The sequence below is a fragment of the Nannobrachium achirus genome (assembly GCF_963921795.1).
Source record: "Nannobrachium achirus genome assembly, chromosome: 13".
In the NCBI taxonomy this organism is placed as follows: domain Eukaryota; kingdom Metazoa; phylum Chordata; class Actinopteri; order Myctophiformes; family Myctophidae; genus Nannobrachium; species Nannobrachium achirus.
In genome coordinates, this window is record NC_137833.1 from 17,005,121 (window position 1) to 17,025,634 (window position 20,514).

The 20,514-nt window shown below is 42.7% G+C and overlaps 1 protein-coding gene across 1 annotated transcript in view; it reads right to left on the bottom strand.

Moving 5' to 3' along the window:
• Positions 1–20,514, bottom strand: part of stk32c (serine/threonine kinase 32C) — a 192,582-nt gene that overhangs the window by 3,456 nt on the left and 168,612 nt on the right. Inside the window, exons 5-11 of the mRNA XM_080739971.1 lie at positions 14,574–14,611; positions 11,956–12,045; positions 11,043–11,146; positions 9,569–9,685; positions 5,379–5,504; positions 3,628–3,756; positions 745–812 (exon numbers count right to left, since the gene is read on the bottom strand). Coding sequence (XP_080596097.1) covers positions 745–812; positions 3,628–3,756; positions 5,379–5,504; positions 9,569–9,685; positions 11,043–11,146; positions 11,956–12,045; positions 14,574–14,611 — 672 coding nt within the window. The remainder of the gene's footprint in view (positions 1–744; positions 813–3,627; positions 3,757–5,378; positions 5,505–9,568; positions 9,686–11,042; positions 11,147–11,955; positions 12,046–14,573; positions 14,612–20,514) is intronic.

The following is a 20,514-nucleotide window of genomic DNA, read 5'->3' on the forward strand; positions in this document are numbered from 1 at the left end:
TAGCACAAAGGGATGATTGTCAGCACACAACAAGGATGAAAAATAAGGCCCAAGCATGGAATAAGAACGTGCTTAGAATAAAAGTTATGGAGACTCCTCTTACTGATTCAGAATGCTCTACCCCTGAAGCTGCGTTTGCAGCCGTGTTAAACCCATGACAATAGTAATAAATGCAGTGCACAGCAGCATGCCAATCTGCCAAGGATCATTGTGCCTGAGCGGATTACTTGAGCAAAGCTAGCTCTATACTTTTCATGCCCTGACATTTTTGTTTCATGGTGAACATAAAACGCTTTTAGCTTTGCATTAATACTAGATCCCTCATATCTTCTAGGACAGTTCCCTGAGGGATTCTGTTCTGTTCAGTGGCGTTGTTTAGAGACGTTTCTGTCCCCGATTTGACCACAAGTAGGGTTCAAGTGTAGGGCAGCAGAGCTGTAAAATGTTTCTCTTCATATACTTGCATTACAATCAATTACAAAACAAAGCACTGATACACTATCATGATGAAGTAAAGATTGGTGTGCTTTCATAACAAAAACATGTGTTATTGTGGTGTTATGCTACTTGAGAATGAACGCTAAGGAAGCAGTGACTTGAGTCCTGTGACACACACACACATATGATGTGATATAGACAGATATGCTACATTTATAGTCATGCACCGTTATCAGATCTATCACATCGCAATATGAGCTTGTCGGCTCGTTTCTGCATGAATGCAGACTGCTGTTGTGGTCTTACTTTACGCGGTTGAAGATCATGAACTCTTGCTGCACCACTTCAAGGCACTCTTGTAAGTAGTCGTTCTCCTATAGGGGAACAAAGGAACAATCATGAGAGCTCTCTTCCCACACATCCTCTCCATTCTCATTATTCTCATCAACATTTTCATTATTAAAGTCTTTGTCCTTCTCATTGTTACCATTATTATCCAACACTGTCATTATCCTCTTCATCAACTTTAATGCTACCATCTCCCTTTCACTTCCAGCAGGGTTATTATAATTTAGCATTTTTCATTAGTTATTTTTATTTAGTTTTTGTTTCAATTTTAGTTTATTTATGGGGCGTTTTAATGCATTTTACTGATAGGATAGTAGGTTGACAGTAAATGGGAAGTGAGATCCGAAGTGACATGCAGCAAAGATCATCGGGATCGAGACTCATACGTTAAGTAAAACTAACGCCAACTAAGAGACATAGACATACGGTCAAATTGTTATAATTTGACCCCCCACACCTTGCAAAGAGACCAGAATTATTCTCACCCCCATTGTGCTCACAAGAGTGCTCCTGGCACACACAGAACGTAACACACAGACAAGACTGATGTTAATAACTTTGACGCCATAATAATGACTGACTGGCTGATGAGAGCCGTCTGCTTCTCATAAATATAGAGGATATTTCTCATCCATTGTAAACAGTCCCCAGTAATAAGGTTAAGAGGAGTCTTGAAAACAGAGGAAGCTGGGGATCATTATAATTTGTTTCAGAATCACATTGCCTACGTACATAGATGATCTGTCGCTGGGGCTGTGATTTTTAAGTCTTGCGGTGCTTCGCCTCAAATGACCCTGCTAGTGCCTATTTCGAGACGGGTGGATGATAAGGATAACGCAGACAATAGCTCACTAAGCAAGGCTGCCAGCCAGCTGCCAGTTATCCGTGCCTTGCCTTTTCACAGTCAGTTAGTTGGTATTTGACAGAGCCGAATATATAACACTGTGCAGGGTTATATTTAGCTATGGTTCAGCAACAATCTAAAAATATGGGCTTTGGCTCTGGGAACCTGCGGCTGGGAACAAGTGAAACCCATATGAGGATCATTATGGGTGCCACTCTGTGCGTTTCCATCTTCTGATTGCAACCGAATCAATTCCAGCATTTAATATGCAGCAAAGTATGCAGGCCTGGAGGTAGTCTACTCTGGTCTGGGCTTCTCATGCCTTACTCTGTGCCCTCCTATCAATATACAGTAAAATCGACAGTGTTTATTTAACTCTGGGATTGTGATCACACTGACCCAAATGGACTTTTACTGTTAAACGAACACAAAGGATTTTACTGTGTACTGTCTGTAACAGTATTAAAACTGCCTCTGGTGCTTTTCCATTTCCCAAATGGTAATCTGATCTGACTTCAGGAGCATTTAGCATTCAGTAAACACGCATTTATGGCAAAAACAGGAAGGCACTTTGTACTCTAAAACAGCAAAAAGCTATTTGACTGGATTGTTAAAAAGAAAAGAAAAGAAAAGCATTCTCTGTTGTCAAAGACAACTCTGGCATTGTAACTCATTTGGGGGAACGGGAATGCTTTGGTGTCCTCAATTCTATTTAGATCAAAACCTTAATATTATTCAAGCATTCAGCCTTGAATAATAGTATTTCCCCATCCAAATGTCCCCATCCAAAGCAAAATCTTCTGTGTTTGTTTAACCTTGAGAGTACAAAAGAAAAGTGAAGTTTATACCCAGCAAACACAGTCAGAACCTGGTCCTATCAGTGACGTCTCAATTGGGGCCAGATCAAGCCAACCATGACTAGTCAGATCTGGCCTAGAATATCACCTGATTTCAACCAACATAAATCCTGCCCACGAAAACGGACGTCCTGGATTAATCAGAGAGGGTCTGATCGAAGCCAGATAAATATCAACTAGTCAGATTTGTCCCAGAATATAACCTTATATGCTCATAGTTCAACTAGTGATGTCAGATACTCAGAGCAGGGATCTCCATATATGGGCATAAAAGGGATTCTGTTAGGGATCTCCATATATGGGCATAAAAGGGATTGTATCCCAGATGATGCCCTGTTTGAGAACCACACTAACAGAATCCATATATGGCCAAGACAGATGGCCAAGACAGATGGCACAGATGGTGGCTTTTCGCCCTTAGGCGTCTTACTGGTGATATATTAGTAACTGAATCAATTAAAATTAGCAATGATCTACTTCGATTTGCAAAAGCAAATATCGTACCGTTTGTATATCATATCGTTTTACAATGAAAATAATCTGTATAGAAATCAAAAAGTATTTGTGCCTTGTATTTAGCAATTTTAAGAGAGAAAATGAAAAAGAGGGGTCTAATTACTTTTCCATTCTATATAGCTACTCTTGGTCTATCGATAAATGTGTGTAATCTCTGAGTTCATGTCAAGGTGGCGCAATTTGGAATCACGCCACAGCTCCAGGCGGAGCCGCTCGTTTCGTTTCACCAGCGTCGGCAGGTAGGGTTAGGTTTAGGCATAGTTTTACAGAGGTTAGGGTTAGGTTAGGCATAGTTTTACTGAGGTTAGGTTTAGGCATAGTTTTACTGAGGTTAGGGTTAGGGTTAAGGCTAGGTTTAGGTGGTCCGCCCACCCGGCACCTCCGCACGGCGCAAAAGAAGCGCTTCCTAGCTCCGGTTCAGCCAATCAAAAGCTTCCGTGGGTGGGGTTTGCCTGGAGCTGTGGTATGAATCCAAATAACGCCTCAAGGTGCGGGTTTGTCCATATATGTTGTAATGTCCATGTATTTGTGTCATGATATCTATCGTATCGTTTTCAAATGTATCGTTACACCCCTATTGAGAACCACTGAGTTAAGGTAACACTCAGGATTTGAGTCACTCACAGATTGGGAGTCCTTGCTGTTGTCTCGTGAGCGGTTCTTGGCGAGTCTCTTCTTCTTCTTATGCAGCGGCCGGGACTCCAGAATCATCTCCTCCAACTCAAATGTGGGGTCGCAGTGTAGACGACCTTTCTGTTGGACACAACCAATAATCACAGACACACACACGCATACATGATAAAATCAATCAATCAATCAATTAGGGGTTTATCAATCGATTATTTTCTTAGCAATTATTCTGTTGTTTACTTTAGCGATTCATCTAATTTCTTTGTGGTAATCATTTAGATGTTTTACATAAACTAACCTATGTGGGATTGTTTTTATTGATTTAGACTACACTACATTGATTATTATGCTCTATTTTATGTTATATTTTGTCTCAAACTAAAAAAGAAGATCTACAAGCTCACAATACGTCACATTGAAAATCGATTATTTTATAAAAGAAATATATATAATTAATTTAACCAACTAATTTGATTAACTGTTGTCCTACAATCAGTAAATCAAATGTTATATACCGTAAATACACCACAGTATGCAGACATGCAACAATAAACAGTAAATTGCACATACTGTAGAGGCCAGTATGAACATACACATGCGAGTAGTCATACACATGAATGAGCCCAAAGACAGACACTGTGCGAGCTGCACAGCATGAATGAGCAGCGTTCAATATGCCTTTGTATAATTTATTGGCTATATGCTTTCATCAGGGTGCAGCAAATACTGCAGTGCAAATACTGCACACTGTGTAGACCTACTCTAGCTGGCGTACAGATTTACAAAGGGCCTATTTGCTTTTAACTGCGTCGGCCCTCAACGGGTGCAGAGAGAACTGTGGTCATTTGAGCCGCCACGGCAGAGAGAAAGATTGGTGAAACCTACCTACAGTATTAGTACTAGTAAGACGCCTCAGGGCGACAAGCGACCTCGCCCTCGTCTGGCCAGTGATTATTATCAGACCAGTTACCCATATATGGAGACCCCTGGTACCCATATATGGAGATCCAGGTACTGTATATGGAGATATGCTGTGAGACCCCAAACATGCTTGCTCGTGAAAGTCCTATGACGTCTATGACATCTGACATCATACATACAATCCCTTGTATGCTCATACATAGAGATCCATGTCTGAACCAGCCACATAGATATGGCTGTCTTCCTCCATATACAGTATGTGCATTCCCATATTAGATATGGGCTTACTATTGATGACATCAGGGATCTCCATATATGGGCATTAAAAGGGATTCTGTGGTTCCCATGACATCACAACTTACAATCCCTTGTATGCCCATACATGGAGATCCCTGTCTGAACCAGCCACACCACTGATGTCACCTGTTATGCCCATATATGGAGATCCCTGCTCTGAGTATCTGACATCACGGTGATGTCACCTGTGATGTCACAGTGATGTGTCAGCCAGGGGAACCACAGTGTCACTGTTGGAATTATTATCATTTTGATAATTGAATGTGAGTGGTTTGTTTAAGCTGTTTTCTATATATAGCTGTTTGTGTCCAGTTCTTCAGCCGCACTGTGCTGTGCAGACATCGGAGCACGCGGGTGAGTTACACACGTGCCTGTTAAAACTGACTCGGATCGAGCACGACAGTGTGTGTGTGGGTGTGTTGTTTTCACACACACCTGCCTGTACCTGGCTGTGACTCTGCGTGTATGTGTCTGCTGCGAGACTGAAAAATGCATGTCTACATTTGTGAAGGATCCACAGCACTCACGTTGGGTACAAAGCCGGCATCCATCTTCTTCTCATAGACGGCGTCCCAGTTGATGTCGGCGAGGTAGGGAGATGTCTGCATGTGAGACAGGCTGGAGAAGCGATGCTCTGGGTTCACCGTCAACAGCTGGAGGCAAGGGAGAAACACAGGAATACAGCGCGCGCATCAGGGGCGTCAATTGGGTATGGCAGGGGTATGCAGCTGCCATACCCTGGGTCCAGGGGGGGAAAATAAAAGTTACTTTTAAATATAAATCCATGAATGTCTCTTTGTCTATCTGTGCTGGTTATGATGTTGTTAAATTACAGTAAAATAACTACCAATGCAAAATGTAACAAAATGGTCACTTTAACAAGGTATTTAATTATATCCACACGTATTCTCCCCATCTTGACAAGGTGGTATATATTCCCAGGTTCCGCAGGTCAGCTGCACAGGTGCAATTCATTATTGTTAATTGTGGCACGTTTACTAACATTCCAAGTTTAGCTGCACGCGATGTGCAAGACACCAGTCATGTTGCCATACCTTAGCTTTTTCTGAACTGACGTCACTGGTGTGCATGCGTGCTAGGGGTGCAACAATACTGAACCAAACCGGTGTACCGAACCGAATGGCCCTGTCCCGAACCGAACAGTCCATACCGAATGAACCGAACTTCTTTTCTTTTTATGGGTGTGGTGGCCAGGTAAAAACATAATCTCTTTCTGTACACTTTTTTGGAGAAAATCTTCCTCCTAGTATAATCATAATACCTGACTATCATGTTTTAGGAGGGGAACAAATCATGGCACCCCAATCTTTAAAATAAACTGAACATTTTGGAAAGATGTTCAAATTAGTTTATTTATTCATTTTATTTTTTATTTTTTACTGTACCACAACCGAACCAAAACCGTGAGCCAAAAACCAAGGTACGAACTGAACCGTGGTCTGACTGAACATGCGTGCGTGCATTTGTGTGTGTACACACATGCACACACACAGTTAGGCAGTAAAATCCTCAGTGTTCATTTAACTCAAGAGTGTGTACATTTGCACACTCTCTGAGTTCAAATGAAGGCTCAAGATTTTACTGTGTGGCAGCGTCAATGTATCACCTTCAAAATACTATGGTGACACCCACATTCAGCAGAGAGCCTGAGGTTCACTTAACGTGCATCAAAGTGACAGCGAAAAAATAAAGTAAATTCATCAAAGCCATTTTAGATTCCAATACACGTCGTCTTCTTTTAAAAACCCCTCATATATTTTTCAGGATGTTTACTAATTTGAAGCCTGACACGCAGTCCCCAGTGTGTACTATATGTCCTTAGAACAATCTTCTAGCTATAATTGCATATGCTGCCCCTTTATGATGCATAATTGACATCGCTACCACTTTTGTCAAGCAGTCTTTCCTTTATTTAGCAATGAAGCAGGTCAATCACATTATGTAAGTCTGCGTTAGGGGTGAGCGATATGGTGATAAATATCGTTGAGACGATACAATGTCTCCACGATATGCCTTTTCAGAGATATCGTACCGTATATATCGTGATACAATGAGGGAGCCTTATAAAAGATCCTGTTGAATTGTTAATACAGAGATTCATTGCAGAATTCATTTAAACCTGCATTTTTGTCTAAATCAGTAGTTCTCAAACTCCCATTAACTCTGACAGTATACAAAAGAAACCAAATGGACCCGTTAGGGTCCATACTTGAAAGGGTCAATTTAGACTTCCCAAAAGGAACTTTTTCTTTTAGTTTTTGTTATCTTGTGGTGTGTGATAAGATTGTGTATCGTGATACCGCTTGGAAAGCTATTGTGATATTGTATTTTTCCATATTGCCCACCCCTAGTTTGTGTACTGTATGTCACACCACATACACTAAATAATCCATACATGTGTGTTGTCACCAACAGGGGGCACTCTTAATCAGTCAAATCTGACAGTGATCAGTGTGTGTTTCATCCTAAAAATCGAATCTGTTTTCAACACACATGAGCACAATCTTTCCACAGGTGATGATGCTGGCTGTATTCTGACAAAAGAACATGCGTTTTATGTTGTATAATTATTATGTTTGCACCTTGTGTTAAGTCTTCGTCTTACAGTTTATGGTCTAAAGGCCAATTAGATTTTCTCCTGGAGGGCTCGTTGGGTCCGTCTCCATGGAGTTTATACATGGTAATTGATTAGCAGCCGAGCGGAACAGACTAATGCCATTCGTCCGGAACGCTCACAGGGGAGAGTGGACGCAGGAGGCAGGTGCTCACAGTCAGTGTGTGCAAAACAGACTGACACACACACAGGGACATAGTGGGCCCCTGATTCAGCCCGGGCAAAAAAGAGTTGTAGAGGCCCTCATTGCGCGCTATAGAGAGAGATCTCTCTCTATAGCGCTGCTGCTGCTACTCAAAGATTTGCCATTTCAGATCATGACAAGTGACAAGCCAGTGGGCCAATCACATGAGTTATATTTCGTCATTGTCGGGTGGAAACCTTGTATGTCCAAAACCATTTTAAAAATGATTTAAACTAGTGAAAACAGCCGATCTACAAGCACACAACGCCTCGCACCGCGAGGCGTTGTGTGCTCGTAGATCTGCTGTTTTCACTACTTTTGTGCGACAGCCTTGTATGATGAAGCAGGGCTTTGCTTTGCGAAAAATTTACAAATTTGAAACTTGGAGATACGAGGTTTCTGCCCGACAGCGACGATTTACTTTGTTGGCTGCCCAGCCCCCAAAATGGAACGAAGGCTGTCATTTTATTTTAATTTTTTTCCCTAATGGCCGGCCTGGACCGACCGGGATTGAACGGCCGTTCGGGAGTTGTCCCGCTTTTCCCAATGGCCAGCACGTCCCTGCACACACACACATGCATGCACGCACGCACGCACGCACGCACGCACGCATGCACACACGAATAGCATACACCACCAAGGTACATTCACATGAGGTAACAGACACAGACATTCTGTCTGTCTGTCAGCCTGCCTGCCTGTCTGTCTGTCTCTCTCTCACACACACTCACACTAACATATCGTTGTTGTCGGGTAGAAACCTTGTATGTTCAAAACCGTTCGTTTTTGTATTTATCATTTTAAAAATGATTTTTACTAGTGACAAATTAGGCGAACTACAAGCACACAACACCTCGTACCACAAGGCGTTGTGTGCTTGTAGATCTGCTATTTCTTCTGAGACAGTCTTGTATGATGAAGCAGGGCTTTACTTTATGAAAAAAAAAAACTACACATTTGAAACTTGGAGATACAAGATTTCTCCAACAGTGACGATATGGATGAAGATACACACACACACACACGCACGCACTCACGCACACCCCCACCCCCCCCCCACACACACACACACACACACACACACACACACACACACACACACACACACACAAATGCTCCTTTCCCTGCCTCTCTCTCTCTCCCTCTCTCTATCCCTTCCCTCCATCTGTCATATCCTTCTCCTCCGCCCTAGATGTCCTCTACTCTTTTTCCCTCCATCCCTCCATCCTGCTCCCCTGCCCCCCCCCCCCCCCACCACCACCACCACCACCACCAGAGCCTGCTTCCATCATCCCTGTGGCTTTGGCCGTCTTTACCCCACAGTGAACCTCCTCATCAAACCCTCCCATCTTCTGGGTTTCTCCTCCAAGCTCTGCCTGTTTGACCAAAGGTCCATCAGCTGATCTGTCTGATGGACGCAGGTGAACATGCTACTGTACTTAGTTGTCTTGATTAGCAGCGCGCTTGTCATCGACAGAACATTCATTCTCAATCACTTAGGATACAAGAACAGCCCTTTGAACAGCAGATGAAGGACAGGTGCTCTTGCACAATACGGTAAATCCCACATAAGACAAAGTTTATTGCTGAAAGTCGGCCTAGTAGGACAATAAATGCACTTTGTCTTTTCTTTTTAATACAATTTTATTCTTTCTATGCTTCATTTATTATCTTCATTGCTTCTTTTAAGCACTTTGATTAGCCTTTGCATTATTAAATGTGCTATTCAAATTAACTTTCCTGGCCTTGTGTGACAAACAATTTCTCAATATTTTGTAGAAAGGTGTTCTTTTAATATATATTTTTTCTTCATTCATTCTTTTTTGAGGGGGGGATTGACTGAACGGAATAAATAAGACTTCAAAGTCCTGCTAAAGCAGGAAGCACATAGCGCTCACCTTCCTCATGAGAGAAACCAGGTCCTTGGGCCAGGCCGGGTTGTACTGCACACTGACTGTACTGAAGAGCTGCATCAGGGACTCCACCGAGTTACTGGCATGGATGTCATAGGGCCTCTGGGAAGGAAGGAGGGAGGGAGAGAGCAACAGAGATGGAAGAGACGGGGTGAATGCGTGTGTGAGAGATAATAAGCCAGGTTGGGGGTGGGGGTTTAGCAGGCAAGGGTCCAAAGGGAGATCAGGCAGATAGAGGGAAAAGAGGAAGAGGTGAAGGGAGAGAAAGAAGAGGTGAAATGAGTGACATGGGACACAAAGAGAGGGGTGGAATGGAATGAAAATAGGTAGAGCGAGGGATAGGATAGAGAATAGGATGAAGAAGGGAAAAACACGGCAGTGGAAAGGAGAAGAGGAAGTAAGAGAAGACAGAGATGGAAAGGAGGAAGAGTAGGGAGGGGGATAAACAGATGGAGAGAGGTTTATAGTACAGTCGGTAAGGAAAGGAGGTGAAGAGTGGAGATACAATACAAGACAGTGGTTCTCAACCTTTACAGGCCGCGACCCACCAAATAATCATATTTTAACTGGGGACCCCACACCCTACGAGCATTAAGAGTTACATTTTCCATAACACGGTTCTATTGTGAAAATAGCCGATCTACATGCTCGTACATGCTCGAGCATGTAGATCGGCTATTTTCACAATTTCTTCACAAATTTGGCCAATATTTAATTTGTAATTTATTTTTTTATTTTTTATAATTTTTATCCCACGATTTTGTAACCCATTTTCACCCAGTGCCCATTGCCTATGCAATCCTGGGCTCTGCTCTCCCTCTGCCGCGCCTGGGGAGACAACGGACTGACCTCATGCTTCCTTCTATGCATGAGGAGTTCTTTTCACCTGACAGTGGGGATTTCCCCGGTTTGGACGTAGCGCGTGGAAGGAACTTGTTATTCCAACCAGTTCCTTTCCCCTCCATCAGGCGCCACGGCTGGCCAGGGGGAAGCATTAAAGAGACCAGGATTACTGCATGTTTTTGTGAGGGTATCAACCCTAGGAGACTCGGGGAGAAAATGCAAACTCCAAACAGAAAGGCCCTATCGTCAACCAGCACCCACACACCCCCGGCACCCACAGCGTCCCCCGGCGGGAATCGAACCCAGGACCTTGTAGCTGTCAAATTGTCACTTTAGAAATGTGGAGATGGCCTCTATACACTTACACTTTATGCTGGTTTGTTTACTGTTGAGTGAGAAAACAATGTTGCACATTAAGTTAATCATCTGGGGACCCCCCAAAATAATATGTCAACCCCCCTAGGGGTCCCGACCCACAGGTTGAGAACCACTACAATACAAGACAGGGATATACCGGTATATGAGTGTAAGCAAAACAAAAACCATGAATGCTTTTCCATGCTATGCCCCCTCCCCACACAAATGTATAAAACACAATTTCCCCATCATGCCTCACCCATCCACGCAGCACCTCGAAAGCCGTCACCCCTAGTGACCACCAATCCACTTCGAAGGCATAGCCTGTCCCTCCACTCACAAAGGACTGGAAGATCTCTGGAGCTGTGTGAGGCGAGGGCATGCATAGACAGGAGACAGGAAGTCAGCTTTGCAAAAGAAGGTCCAATTTGCAAAGACGAACAAACGATTTAGAGAGGCCTTTTCATCACCGCTCCAAGATATTTCAATCACTCCATGGGTAAGAGAGAAAACAACCCGACCAGGTGCTCACGGGAGAAACAAGTAGCCAAGTTAAAAGTAGTTAAAAGTATCGGGTCCAGGTGCTCCTCGATCAAACGGACTAAAACATTGGGGGAAAAAAGAGGATCCGGGCACTTGATAGTAAAAGGAAGAAAAAGCCTTAATTAAAACAAGGCAAACAGCAATATGTTTTGACCACAAAAGGTCTTCATCACTTTCCTTCATTATTTACTTTATATTGTGTCAGGATATACAATATACAATAATGTTTTTCCTTAACTAGCAAAAATGGCAAATCTACAAGCCCACAACGCAAGTTGTGCGCCTGCAAATCCCATTATTTAGCAGTCATCTTAATGTTTAGCATCCAAAAAAACACGTCTCAACAGCACGTGTCTCCAATTTTTCAAGAAATATGTGAGTGGTGTACAGTATAAAGCCTGACTTATGCTAGCCTAGTAAGCTAGACTCCTCCTGCCTTCAGAGTCTGGTTTACGAGGCTAGATTTATGCTTCGTTGCGCACCAAAAATAGCAGAGCTACAAGCTCTCAGAGTGTTGTGAGCATGTAGCTTGGCTATTTTCGGTGTGTGATACAATGCAGGACCAAGTATAAGTCAGGCTTTAGCAGTCCCTGCAGGTGCTGCAAACCAATGGGGTTTGTGAGTTTTACCCATGTATGGTTTGGTTCCTGCTAAGGCTGTAGCTCTCTCCCCGTCCTTAATTATGGTTGCGATGTTGAAGTCTGTCAAGTGAGCGTGGCCTTTGGGGAGGAAAAGACAACAAAGAATCCGTTAGATGTTGCACTTTCTTTCTCGTATTTCCTTTAGAAAAGTAATCTTTTTCAATATCCTTTTCAGACATACCATTTTCCAGTTCGAAGTGTAATATTTGACATCTCTGTTAAACTCAATCTAGTGTGATTTTGTTTTCATATTTTGTCCCATTTTAGTAATTATGCCAGGTATAGTCCCCGGTATAGTCCCTGTCACTTCCAACCCCTACTCGTTGTTCTTGGGGAGGGTGAAGACAAGTACAACCACGTCTCCTCCGATACGCATGGAGCCGCCATGCTGCTTCTTTTCACCTGACAGTGGCAGCGAGGAGTTTCCCCGGGAGGACACAACACGCGCGAAGGAACATGCTATACCTCCAGGTTCCACTCCCTGCTGATCAAGTGCCCTGACCAACCTGTCCGGGTCACAAATGCAACGACAAGCATTGGTGGATTCGAACCCCGGTCTTTGCGGAGGTGGGCACAGGGGTGTCACAAGGGGGGGAAAAGTGGGACTGAGTTACTAGAGTAGAGCCAAAGGTGAAGGGGCCTTAATTATTTTATACTTTAGCTTTTTTAGAACATTCGTGAAAATGTGTGCAAATATTATATATATACAGTATATGTATTTTTTAAGCGAACATTAGTAACTCAAATTTTGCTTCTGGGGGGGAGAAGGGGGTCTGTGGCCAAATACATATCATTTTGGGGGTCCTTAACAAGAAAAACTTTGAGCACCACTAACATAGAAACATAGGTTTTTCAAAAAAGAAAATCACGATTTTTCAAAAATAGCAGATCTACAAACTGCGAGCTTGTATATCTGCTATTTTTCAAAAGTTAAAGCACAAAATAAAACGTAATAATGCGTTCCCAGACCCCAGTCTAAATGTGTTAAACCCCCTCCCCCTATGAAGAACATTCATGGGGGGCCCCGCAGTGAATCCTTGTACCCAGGGCCCAGAATTTGGTGCAACACGCCTGGATGGGCAGCAACTCTACCCTGTCCATGCTCCTTTGGCCTCGTCGTTACTGAGGTGAATGAAATGAGCTGTCATTGCTGTCTGTCCTACAATACTCTACATCAGGGGTTCCCAAACTTTTTTGTCTCAGGGCACCCCATAAATATTGTTTTAATCCGAGGCATCCCTACATTATAATTTTCACTCCCAGCACCTTATATTTATAGCATATCGTCGTTGTCGGGTGGAAACCTTGTGTGTCCAAAACCGTTCGTTTTGTATTTATCATCTATAAAATGTACTAAACTAGTGAAAACAGCAGATCGGCTGTTTTCACTAGTTTTGTGCGACAGTCTTGTATGATGAAGCAGGGCTTTGCTTTACCAAAAGACGTACACATTTGAAACTTGGAGATACGAGGTTTCTGCCCGACAGTGGCGATATTTTAGTGATTATGTTGCGGGGAAAACGTTGAGATAATAGCCATTTTGGTTAGAACTGACTGAAAATAACTTTGTACTTCAAGTTTAAAATGATACTAAATATTTTTTCAAGTGTCCAAATAAATTCCAAATATTATTAAATTATCTCGCGGCACCCCTGGACTGCCGTCGCGGCACCCCAGGGTGCCCCGTCACCCCAGGGTGCCCCGTCACCCACTTTGAAAACCCCTGCTCTACATGTCACGTCAATTGATCTCTTCTGTGTCCGTCTGTCGCTCTATCTGTTGTATCTTTTGTCCATCCATCCTTGATGCTTCTTCAAGCGTGGATAAACAGACGGACACAGCAGGCCTGATTCATTTGGTTGTACCAGCAGTTTGTTTCATCCCATTCAGAGTGCCAGAGGGGTGGAGGGTATGAAACAACGCTCAACACTAGGAATCCTACAGTAAGAATCTAGGATTTGAGATGAAAGTATTTGTATGTCAGTTTAGTAAAACTAGTTTATTACATGGAATTGTTGAATACTCAACTTTGATTTGTCAATGAAGGCGAACTGTTATTGTTGAAACCACTATTCTGCCTTCTGCGGTCTGTTATTGTTGAATAACAAACCACTATTCTGTCTCATGTTTGCTATGGAAGTGGAAGGCTGTAATTTCTAAATCAATATTTAATGTCATATACTCATATTACCGATTTTCAGTTGTAAGAAGAAGCATGTATTAATCAGGATAATGTAACAGCAGCCTGTCATGTTTGAACACTGTCCAGATTTATTTAACTATAATGACAGCTCATGGTACATTATCCCTTACATAAAGTTATCTGTTAACTGTTGTGTACAGGGTTTACTAATCTACCATACTGATAATCCATGTAGGATAAAACAAAGCACAGAATCATTAGCTGATGACCTGTGTCACACACACATATGTACAGCACACACACACACACACACACACACACACACACACACACACACACACACACACACACACACACACACACACACACACACACACACACACACACACACACACACACACACACACACACACACACACACACACACACACACACACACAGAGAAAGAGTTAGATATCCTTACCTTGTTCATCCAACAAGATATTGTCTGGCTTGACATCTCTGGGAGAGACACAAAGAATTAACATGTTAAGTATGCCATGCAAAATCCAGTTCTAAAATCATTCTCATCATTAAGCATTAGTCCCATGCTACTGAGCAGTGATTAACAACACAGCTATTGCCTTGTCACTGTGAATAATCGTTCTGGCTTATCACAGGTTTACAGGTGTAACACTGTTGTGGGGTGTAATTCGTTTTTGTGCAAGCTCCATAGTTTTTGTTATTTTCAGAAAGGAGAAAGAGAAGAAGAGGAGGGACAAGGGGAGCAAGGGGAAGGGAAAAAAAGACAAATCAACAAAAGATATCTACATAATTATATCAGGGTTCCCACACATTTTAACCAATGAATTTCCCAAACTTTTCTCAAACTTTTCCAGAATATTTAACCCAATTTCCAGGTCTATATAACAACCATTCAGTGCAATAACAATCTCTTACTCCAATTAATGCCCAAAGACAGGCAGTATAGCAAAAATAAAGCATAGAATGGTGATAGAATGAGATTGTAAAAGTGTTTTTAGGCTGCAATCACACTCGTTCAACAAAAAACTACCGTACTTATGTTACATATCTTGTGTGATGTTATACATGTTTCAGGAAAAAAAAAATGTTTTCCTTTTTTTTTTTTTATCAACAAAATCAATAGCCAAAAACAATGCATAGCGAAATATTTTTCCAGGACCTTCCAGGACACATGATCAATTCCAAAACTTTCCAGTACTGGAAAAAAACAAATCTAATTTCAAAATATTTCCAGGAATTTCATGACCGTGGGAACCCTTTTATATACATAGCATATCCATTCGGTGCAGTACCGACATAGCAACAGGTAATACAGGTGCAAAATACCGGTGTTTACAATATATATCTCAGCGTTGGACATGAGATTAGGGTGCAAAGAGTGTCAGCACCTGTAGTTCTGTTTTGTCTATTACAACAGACTGAGAACATAGAGTACACATTAGGGCTGTTCACTGTGTGTATGTGTTGTGTACTTGCGTGCGGCGAGCCTGTGGGAGCTGTTTGCAGGCTAGGGAGGATGTGTGAATTGCATTTGTTGGTGCAATATGTTGAAAAGTGTGTGTGTTTGTGCGTATGAGTGAGAAAGAGAGAGAGAGAGAGAGAGGGAGAGACAGAGAGAGAGAGAGAGACACCCCAACCGTTGGCAAAGCGCATATGAGAACACAGCCATTACTAATCCCAGGAGATTCTTTCGGGTTTGTCCACACATGCACATTACGCCGGGCACCCGTGCAGGGGGCACGCACACCACACACCACACACACACAAAGTGTGAACGTGCGTCATACACGAACAAGCATCTCAACCTTTTCTGGATAGCGCAGCCCCTCTAAGCTTCTCCACAGGCAATTACAAGAGCACACACAGCTTATTTAATTATGCAGTGTGTCCCGCGAGCTGGTGTGAAAAATACACGTCATCTACAGAGAGAATCCACACATAAGCACGCCCGCACGCACACACACGCACGCACACACCATAGGACGCCTCTGTGTCCACAGGGGCTAGTTACTGTATAATGCTAATTTGATCGGCAAAATATCTCTAGGGGAGAGTTGCACCACGTGCATGGCCCGGGCTGCCAATTCTGTGTGGCAGTGTCACAGGTCTCCAGGTGCTGAATAGAGTCATAATATAACTCTATTCATCACCTGGGGACCTGTGTATTGTACTATATAGTATACAGTACATGGGTATACAATACATATTCATGGGAGGAAATTGAGTTTGAGTGCCACCGACTGTGCCACTTGGTTTGATGTAAAACGTTACATTTTGTGACAGACTTGGAAACAATATGACACAAGCAGGAAAACAAGTCATGCAGATTGTTTTGTGCGTCACGTTCTGATGGGTACAATGTAACACTTTAAACAGGGGTCTTCTACGTTTTCAGCCCAAGGACCCCTTAGTTGAGAGAGAGATGAAGCAAGGGACCCCCACAACCTTCTCATAGATTCCACATGGTTTCATCGTTTGACAGCACAATCATCAGTGTATTTTGGATTCGTGTCAATTTGTGTTTTCAGATATTTAACCACTTGAGCCGTCATTACCTAATAAACTTGACTACTACCAAGACTAAGTACTCTGTACTTAGTCTGCTCTTTTTCCCATCTACACCAAACCTCTTTGCAGAAAATAGCCGATCTACAAGCTGCGCGAGGCGTTGTGAGCTTGTAGATCTCCTATTTTTGGCAACAGTTCTCAGAATATGGACACTAGGGTTAAAGCTGTTAATATAAAAAGGATTTGAAGATTTGGAGGACCCCCTGCCTGTAGTAACTCTGAGGACCCCCTAGGGGTCCCGGACGCCCTGTTGAAGACCCCTGCTTTAAAGTACCAAAAGATAAAGTACAGCATATAGCCCTGAGGGAGGAAAAGAGCAGAGGAGGAAAGACAAGAAAGGCAAATAAAGCAGGACTGAGACACAAACTAAAACTGACATAAAGGTTGCCTACTGTGATATTAGGAAATGTCCCTTCACTCCGAAATATACTTGCAATATACAGGTATATTACTAACTGCAAGGTGCAGGCAAATGGGATTTATATGCATGAATAAACATCTATATGCCAATACTGGGCTCCTGCTACACTGGAGGTTGTATTTTCATGACAGGTGGGCCTTGAGACTTGCGAGGTTCGCCCGAGTGAGCTGTTAGGCAAGTGAGTGCCTGTGCCAAAAGCAGTCGATGGCTGGCTACGCATGGAGGCTCGCATGTGGACAAACGTGCCTTGCGCGTTGGCAAGCTATGGTGGACAAAATAGGTTATCGACTGTTTCAAAATTGCACATAATATGTGGGATGTTGATTGAAAGAATACGAGTGCTCCCCCATCCCTGGTGTGAAGGCAAGTGAGTGATGTGTTAGAAATGTATCGTAGAAACGGCAGGAATCCCGGGCATTTACTGAAACTTGGCTGGAGTTATAATGAGTTGATTGAATACTTTTAGCAGTTCCCAGAAAAAAAAGCACAGGAAAGTAGAGTTCAAAACAAGGTCTGCTAAGAGGATTTAAAGCCAAGAAAGCACTATGGCTTGTTTCCATTGGGGTTCCTTGTACTCAATTAATTTAAATGGCTATTGATGGCCTCACCCCACTATTTCATGTGGATCAGGATAAACTAATCAAGTCTGAAATCAACAATATATGATGTCAATAAGAGCTCAAGCAATACAGTGATAAGGGACACAATCAGCTAACCTGATCTCCTTGATCTCCTAGCTCCATTTAAGTGAAAAGGACCTTTTCTTTGACGATGGCTAGCCAGATTGCTGACATAGAAACATAGGTTTTTCAAAAAATCTTAGAAGGATTCAAAAGACACTCATAGAATCGGATCAAAATTCTAATTTTAACTACTTTTCAAAAATAGCAGATCTACAAGCTCGCAGCGCGGCACTCGGTGCCGCGCTGTGAGCTTGTATATCTGCTATTTTTCAATAGTTAAAGCATAAAATAATGATACACAATAATGTGTACCCGTTCTGAATGGGTTAATGAGATTTATTTCTTTACAGGATCTGTTGATGAGAAACACCAGGTCAATAAAAAGGTGAAACAGGCCACCAACCAATCCAGAACCCATTACAAAAATAAGATTGAGCGAAAGTTTCAGAAAGGTAACTAGAGGGCAGCGTGGCAGGGAATTAAAACTTGGCCAGACGGAGAGAAGATTGGCGAGTGTGGATGGGGTTCAGTGACTCCTCTCTACCTAATGAACAGGTTTTACATTCACTTCAAGAGGCCTGACCCTGGCTGGCATCCAACACAGCCTCATGCCATCCACCACACTCAGCTATAGCAGCCTACTCACTGGATCAAGAGGTGGAAAACCTCAGCCATCATTTCCATCCCCAAAAAAGGACGAGGCTTGCGCCTTCAACGACCCATAGGACCAATGCTCTCATATCTCTGGTTATATGACGGTAGGTTAGATAGATACCTTTATTATCCCGCGAGGAAATTCAGTCACCCAGAGGCACCCATGGGCAGTCACCCATAGCAGTCAAGGTTACGGAGTTACAGGTAAATAGTAAGAAAAATAAAAAGTAATGTTGTGTACAGCAATACAAGGCAAAAAAGACGAAAACAAGAAGCATCAACATTACAGAGCAATGGTATACGGAGGTAAAAGGTTGTAGGGTGGGAGACAGTGGATTCAAGCCATCACACCCTGTGTCTGTGTCAAAACTAACTGGACTATCAAAAGGATTAATCCGCCATACTCAAAGAGCCACTGTCTGGACAGAACATTACATCTGATCTCCCCTGCAACAGTTTGTTCTTGTGTACAGATACAGTCTCTGCTTCAATAAACCCCTTATTAATTCCAAGAATCCTGCTGTCATCTGTCCACCATTGAATCTGTTACAAAGGGTCCCAGAGAAGTTGGTCCCACATCCTAGGGTGGATGATGCAAAACTGTTCCTGCTAGACACCATTCACAGTCACCTGGCTGGAGAAGAGTGTAGATTCTATTTGTGTATTTCTCTTCTAGCTTTCACACCATAATTACTCAATACAATCTAGACCACGGCCTGATTTTATGGATTGTGGCTTTTCTTACGTAACAGACAGACCTCAGAGAGGCCTTACCAGTGGCATTCTATCAGACACACTGTGCACGAGCAAAGGCTCACCACAAGGGTGCATAGTTACTATCCCCCCACCTGTTCAATCTCTACACTACTGACTGTTAGAGCATCCATCCATCCATCAGCTCATAAAATGTCGTTGACGACACTATCCTCCTCTTCCTCCTGTCAGGGTCTGAACTAAGGCTGTAAAGCCCTTTGCACACAGGACAGTTGCGTTTTTTTTGTTTGCTGCATGAATAAAACGCATTGGATTAGGTGTGCAATGCTGTGCAGAATCGGCGCTGCGGATCCCAAAAGGAGTCATAAAAGGAGCGTTGAGTTTTTTTACCGCATGCGACAAGACGCACGAATCAAACTGGGTTCGATCGAGAAAAAAACGCACGGCCGCAGCCACTCGTCGCACGGCTAATTCGGATCCGGTGTGCATGAGGTCGTAGAGAATCATTGTTTTCTTTTAAAAAAATGAAATTGTCCGTTTTATCCGTGCGGATAAACGCGCCTGTGTGCAAAGGGCTTTACTATTGATTATCCTCTTAGCAATTATTCTATTGAATAAAACAACAAATAAATTAACCACTTGTGAATATGTGGATAGTATCCATATCCATGTTGACATGAGCAAAATCAGGAAGGTTAATTCATTCTGTGTCCAAAAACTAATATTCTACAGTTCCTTCATCGTGAGTATTATGCTTCTCCTTTATATGCCCTGCCGAAGCCTACACAGTAAAATCCTCAGTAGAAATGTATCCATGTGTAACTCTAATAGCGTACAAAATAATGAAACGGACCCTCACAGTTGTACATTCTCAGAGATAAACGAACACTGAGGATTTTACTGTGCAGGCTCTTTCTATGGTCAGGGCAAAGGCTCATGATATCATGGAGTATTCAGTTCCCATGTCCTTCACCTTCAGCTCCAGATGCTCTCTCTCTCTCTCGGGTCTCGCCCTCCTCAGGGGCTCTACTCTACCAACCACCTCAAAGATTCCCAAGCTGTCTGTCTGGGGAACAAGGAAGGAACTGAATCACAATTCTGTGCTCTATCTGGAGCTTGGCACATGAAAAGCATCAATGCCTATTGCCTATACGCCATGTGGATTCTTTCCTTTACTATTTATTTTGCAACAGTTCCAACAGTTTTGTCTGTTTCCGGTTGTTTAAAAAAATCGAAATCAATGTTCCTTAGTGAATCAATATGTATATTGAATTGAACTGAAGAGAAGACACTACTTCTTTATTTTCCTCAGGGACTGTTCCCTCATCTCCTCTTCTCTT